This window comes from Orycteropus afer, unplaced genomic scaffold, assembly GCF_000298275.1.
Source record: "Orycteropus afer afer isolate SDZICR_OR568_19922 unplaced genomic scaffold, OryAfe1.0 scaffold00050, whole genome shotgun sequence".
Lineage (NCBI taxonomy): Eukaryota > Metazoa > Chordata > Mammalia > Tubulidentata > Orycteropodidae > Orycteropus > Orycteropus afer.
The window spans coordinates 8,361,801-8,368,772 of record NW_006921637.1 but is presented as its reverse complement, the minus strand read 5'-3'; the positions used below and the strand labels follow the sequence as shown (position 1 = coordinate 8,368,772).

Here is a 6,972-nt window from a genome sequence, read left to right as displayed (position 1 = left end):
AATTTTCCTAGATTCATACTTCGTACATTCCATGTTCCAATGATTAATGGATGTCTGTAGCTGTTTCTCTTCAATTCAAGTGGTGCCACATCAACAAATGGAGATCTCGAAAGCTTTACCTTATCCATATGAGTAAGGCTGGGTTTACTCAGGTGATGCAACACTTTCCCAGTCTTATTTTGAGAACCTTCTAACCTAACTGGACTATTCATAAAGTTGCGCGGTAATGTATCAAATAGTGTTTCTTTGCTATTCATAAGGTTTTCCCTGGCCAATTCTTTGAGAAGTGGGCGGACTCTTTCTTCTTCCTAGTCTGTCTCAGTCTGTAAGCTGGGCTGATACCTGTGCCCTATGCGCATCCCGCTGGGTTTGAAACTCCAGTGGCTCAGCCTCAAAACTCACATCAACACGTCACCATGGTAGGACAAACTGACAGACAAGTTTGTCTCCCTGTTGGAAACCTCTCGTACCACCTTTACCTGGGTCCTTGTGGCTGACTCCTCCTCTGTCCAGGTTCCTGGGCCTTTTAATGCCCTTTATCCCACTCTCCCGCCCTGCTGCTTTGGGCGAGCCTGGGTTCTCTCTCCTCACCTGGATCCCTGCAGCTGACTGCTCCTGTCTTGGTTCCTGGCTTTTAATCCCCTTTCTCCCACTCTCATGTCCTTCTGATTTGGGCGTGGCTAGGTTCTCTCTCCTCACTTGGATCCCTACGGCTGACTGCTCCTCTGTCCAGGTTTCTGACTTTTTAAAGAGTTTGGGGTATTTAAAACCATTAAGGGAAATGAAGGTTGGGCAATCCTACTTCCGTAGTGATACTGCCTCGGAAACCCAAGGAGGGTTCGCTATGAGTCGGGGCCAACTCGACGGCAAATAACAACAATAACATAACAACAACAAGGGGAAATAATAAACAGGAAGAGAGCTGCTTTCCCTTTAAAACAAACAAACAAAAAAACACCTTATGGGACCATATATGCAGTTGGACACTGTCCAAATGGACATTAAGTGAAGCACACTAGTATTTCACAATAGGCCCAGAAAATCGGAACAGTTAAAGCTGATTCAAGCATAATTAAGGCTAAGGACCACTAATTTTCAGACTTTGTGCTCTTTTAAGACAGGCTGGATGAGGGCAGGAGATGTAAATGGCAACATCCAACATACGGAATAGTTTTCTTTGGCTATAGATGCTTTTGCCCTTGAGGGTGTGTGTGTCACAGTCTTCGAAGGCTCTGCCCATCTTTCAGTGCATTCATTTTCCCTGTCCACCCTCAGTTGGTATATGAATTTGCAACTACTGTTTTTCAGATTATAAAAGGAGGCTGACAAGTGCCAGGAACTCCAATAGGCATTTTGCATAATTTATGCTATTTATTCTTCATAACAAGACTTTGAAGTGGGTACTATGATCTTCAATGTAAGACAAGGAATTGAAGGCTTGACAGAACAAAATAACTCCCACCAAGCCCCATGATCAGTGGTGGAGCTGAGACTCAAACACAGTCTATTAGAATCAAAGGCCCACTCTTTTTACAAATACCCCACACTGCATGACATTGCGGTTGTAGTTACTGTCTAAGAAAGAGTATGAATAGGTAAAGACTAAAAGTAGGTTTGGTAGACAGTGTCTCTGGCTCTGAGGCACTTACATGGCCTCCTATAATCATCAAAGCAATTGTCAACTCTATTTCAGCAGACTTGTGGTATTAAGTGCTTCCAAGATCTTAGAATGAGAAGAAATGCTTGACTTCCACAATGACAATAATTACTTCTCCTAAAAACAAAAAGTTAAATGTCCAGATCATCCAATGTGGAGGCTGGGATCAATTAAGCTGGTGGATCTGGCAGGGGTTGGATGAAGTTTGAAAGAGGAAGATACAGGAAACATTTAATCCACCATTTTGAACTGCAAGGCTTTTTTAAGGGGGCAAAATAGGAAGAAAGCAATTATTTCTTAAAGAAAATAGCTAAGTGGTGACAGTGGAAAATATAATTAGAAAGTATTCTCTGGGAGTAAGATAAGAATCAGAAAAACAGAGCTATTTTGGGAAAGGCTGCTTTGTCAAAGTAGAACTAGGAGAGTAGTAGATCAGGGAGCAATGACTCACCTGTAGCACACATTTTCAGTGCATGAATTATGCACTCGGACAATGACAAAGACATGCTGAAAGTGAGACCGGATGCTTTTTGGAGTAAAAGGAAGTGCGCCAGGCTCTTGGAAGACAATGGTAACGATGTCATTTCCTATGTGCCTTTTTCTCAGAAGCTGTAGTTAAGAAAGTGAACATATGCACACAAGAGTTACAAACATGTTTTTCTTTTTTAAAAAAATATAAATATGTATAATTTACTCATAGTTTAATTTAAAAGGGTTATTTAGAAAAGTAGAGTCCTAAAATATATAAATATAAATATATATATAATTAGTTTATCTTTTAATTTAAAGGACTTATTTACAATAGTGTAGTCATTTCATGGAAGTAGTCTTCCTAAATCTGGCACAAGAAAAATGGGCTTTGCCCAAAACACCTAAATCAGAAAAACTTAAATATTGAACTTTATCTCTCTTATTTAAAAATTCAATTTGTGTTCCTTCTCATTAATTTTTATTCAGTTCTTCTTTTTATACCTCTAAAATAATAGCACTTTAGAGTTCAAAGAGCTTAAGGAAATTTTACTGTTTAAGTCCTTCCATGTAGAAAGAAGAGACAGAGTTTAAGAGAGGTTATAGATTTGCTAAAAGTTATAGACTATTATGTTAGAAGGCCTAGCCTTAGTTTATACATTTTGTTAGTTGTACATAACAACATGAGTTTTTGCAACAAAATATACAGAAACTGTCATTTTAGTTGTGAATATTTTGAAACCCATTAATTGAAACTAAGCATTTTAAATGTAATTCAGAAACACCGAATTCCACCAGAGCAACAGCTAGAAAATGCAAAAGTCTGTAATCTCATAAATCACAAATGTGGCAGGGGAGAATGAACCCCACAGCAGTAATATCCTAACAAAGCCTTTACTTTTGATGTTCTCTCTGCCAAGAATGCCCCCCTTTACTCCCAATTTCTCTTGACTATCAAGGCCTCTGCTTAGATATCACCACATCTGAAAACTAACCTGCTGTCAATTTTGTAATGATGCTCCACCCATACACCCTAGGCCTGTTCAATCACAGGAGACATTGTATTATTCTATTGTACCTGGTGGTCTACTATCCTGCATCAGACTAAACCACTATAACCTGACTTATGACTTTGACTTATCAAAACCTGACTTTTGATCTCCTAGTTTCTAGTGACAGGCCCAGTGTATAGTGGGCACTCAATACACTTTTGCTAAATGAAAGCTGCAAATAAATGATTACGAACACATAAAACTGCATTAAAATGTGATCAACTCTTTCCTCTGAACACAAAACTAATAAACACATATATACAGGCACTGTATAAGTTTATGCAAGTGAAGGCATAGTATCTATGCTTAAAAAGTTCGTGATCTTCAGTTTTAGTAGATATAATAATCTTTTAGTGATGTAACTGCAGGAGTGGGTAATCTCAGCTAGTAAATCTCTTTACTAGCAATAACAAAGACAACAACCACCTGTCTTTCTTTAGATTCATATGGTACCTACTGAACATACTTCAGTATAAAGAGTATGAAGTTAAATGGTTAACGCCTTCTTAAATGCAGACACAAGAAAGGACTTCATTGCCAGACCCCTGGTTTCTGATTTAATATGATAAAAGGCCTGGGAAGTGGGAGTGAAAATTTCATTCTTTCATAAATCTTCACATGCCACTTAATCCCAGATCTGTATTCTGAGAAATCCCTATTTAAATCCCCACAGTTAAAGTTTTATGTAAAAAAAAAAAAAAGAAAAGAAAAAAAAAACACCTTATTGTCTGAGGAAGTTTTGAAATATATATGGCATAATTCATTAGTCAGACCTAATGAGCCATCTGTAGTTTTAAAGAAAACTTAGCTATATATTTAGGTAAAATGTACTATTCCAAATGTAGTGAAAAAAATCAGCAGCAAATTAGGTCATAGTCATTGAGTTATCATTTACCCATACAGTATACACAGATGCTGGCTACACTAAATATTTCATGTAAAGAACAAAAACAGAAGCAAGGATGAGTATATGAAATAAACACTGACAGACAAGCTGGAAACTGACTTAGCCAAGATATTCTTCCCTTTTCTCTCCAATAACTAAAATAAATGATTCATATGTAGTATAATACAACAAGGGGAATTCAGAAACAAATGAATAAAGAAAAACCTAACATCATTGTGTTCCCCCATTTGCTGAACAAAGAACATAATAACTTACGCTGTGCTTTATTCAATATCCTTGAAATACAGGAATCCTGAAACTGCCTAGCAGATAACAAGCTGATGATGGCCAAGGCCAGTCATTGGGTTTTGCGGCTCCTCCTGCCCAGGCGGGTCATTGAGTTGCTACTTCTTGCCAGCTGGCCTTCTCAATTACACACACAGGGCTTAGACTGACTCATTAGCCAGTTTTTATTGCAGCCGTCAGTGCAACAGCAAATTGGAAAGCCATTCTTATCCAATTTCTCTTCCTCTTGAAGGAAGACATTGGGCACAATTGTATACTCTCTACCACAAGAATATTTAAAATCCAAGTTAAAGGAATCTATAAGGCTGGTTACCTTGACAACATGCCAAACTGATTTTTTTTCTTTTGTAGGCATATTCTTTCCCTTTTAAAATGGGCCAAAATGTTCATAAGGCACTTTAGTTAATCCAACCATGGTCACATAATACACTTTGGGGAAAAAAAAAAATAATAAAACAAAGAAGGAGATTCATTAAGAAATACAAAATCTAAAGCTCTTAGAAGGAGAATAAAATAAGAAAAATTAACACTGTGGCCATTAATAGTATGCCTGAATTTGTTTAGAAACTAATGAAATATAACATCTACCAAAGCACTAGTGATTGTTTTTTCAAGATTTATGTTAAGTATTAAATAACCTAAGTAAGTTCTTGAACTTCCTATATAAAGCTTATGTTTTCTGTAGTATTTAGTTATGTTTTTATCTAGTCAATTAAATTCTGTACAAAGTCTAGAAATGGCAGGAGCTATAAAAAAATGCAGACCAACAAAATATGAGGGGCAAATGTTCTCAGTTACGAAGATACCTACAACATTAATGTTTTAGAGACATTTAAAAAATGTCATCATCTCAGGCTGTAAACTTAACTTTACTATACATGTAAAGCTCATACCACTTTTCAGCTCCAAGAGAACCAACTGAGTGTCTTCAACTGCAAGAGTGAATTAATAAATACTGTATTATACAGATTTATACAGTCATTTCTAGTAAATTTCCAACACTTGGTTCAAGCTGTGAAACAGGAATAAGCTCTTGTTATGACAAGGAAAGTGAAAATGTGGTTCTTCACTCACTTCCATTGCAAAAACTACACAGATGCTGCAGAAATAGCAACTTTTGGATTTTTTTCAATTCCCTAAGCAGACTTAAGGGTTTTGCAGGACCATTTTTAACTTGGTGCATCAACGAAAAGCAAATGAAAACAAACAACTGTCAGGCAGGCATATTTGGCTAGATCAAAAATGGCACAAAGCTCAACTGAGTCTAGTTGCCTCTACATAAATGCTTTCATTTATAATAATGTTTTTTTTTCTTTTTTTTAAAAAAAAAAAAAAACTCAACAAGAAAGCAAGAAGGCATTTTTGCACCTAATTCTGGGGGGTAAGCAGGCTGTGACAGAGGATGTGGTTCTGGTTCACAAGGTTTCTCAGAGTGAAAATTAGGGCAGAGAAAGCTTAATTTGAAGATGGAAAAGGCAGATCTCAGAGAGTCTGTCTTCAGGAAAAAGCAAGTATCTTTCTGAAAATTAGCCAGATTTGGTTTTGGCCAAAGAGAAAATTGCATCATTTAATGAGTATCTTGTAAGTTTTGATATTCTAAGAGATGAACTTAGAATTTAGCAAAAAATTATAATTATAGCCAATAAAATCAATCACAAGTTCTAGTCACTGGTCTTTAGGTCCTTATCTTCTCAATGAGTTTCTACACAAGGAAGAGGATGGACTAGGCTAAGATCAGTAATTTTCAAATGTTATCTCAGAAACCTAGGGTTTGGTCCTAATCCTTAGGTGTCTACATGGGACTATGATACCATGCCAACCAAAACAGCTCCAACTTTATGCACACATGAAAAAAAGAGAAGTTTACTATGTGCCAGGCATTGGGCTCCCTTATCTGTTTGATATACTTAGTTCGAAGAAAGAGTTTCTCTGCCAAAGCAGAATTTGAAAACCACTAGACCAGCTAATTTGTAAAGATGTTTCCACTGATAACATCTCATGATACCTTAAACATGACTTGTCTACAGAACATGCAGAATAGAATCTCACAGGGGATTCAGCCCTAGGAAAGGGGGTCGACTGCCAAACAGGTCCAGATAAATTTATGGAAATTACCTGAAAAGAGAAATGCTCTAAGAGTAGTGTCTGTTATCATTCTCTAGGCCTGGCAAGGTTTTCTTCATAAGAGTCAGAGACATTTCAAAGATTAGACTCTTTTGCAACTTTGGTGAAATTTCTAAAAACTCTTAATACATCTTGGAATCAACTTCCAGCTTGATTTATTATAAGAACTAACATAAGAAATTAGATCTGATGTAGAACAGGCTGGACCAGTCAAACAGTCAGAAATACTGTGATACTAATGAGTTCAAGGTTACAGGACAATTCAGGTACAGGCAAGTTATCTTTGCTAAGTTCTGGGGCTTCAAATTGCACACATGAACCTAGCTGGTCATTTCATATGTATGTATGTATGCCTTTGGTATTTACATGGTCTGTGCATCCAAGTATGGTAGGTTGTTGTTGTTGTTATTTGCCGTTGAGTCGGCCCCGACTCATAGCGACCCCTCCTTGGGTTTCCGAGGCAGTATCACTACGGAAGT

General features: G+C 37.1%; 1 protein-coding gene across 1 annotated transcript in view; it reads right to left on the bottom strand.

Moving 5' to 3' along the window:
* SIPA1L2 (signal induced proliferation associated 1 like 2) overlaps nucleotides 1-6,972 on the bottom strand; it is a 175,500-nt gene that overhangs the window by 117,537 nt on the left and 50,991 nt on the right. The window contains exon 6 of the mRNA XM_007938482.1: nucleotides 2,109-2,266. Within this exon, the coding sequence (XP_007936673.1) occupies nucleotides 2,109-2,266 (158 nt within the window). The remainder of the gene's footprint in view (nucleotides 1-2,108; nucleotides 2,267-6,972) is intronic.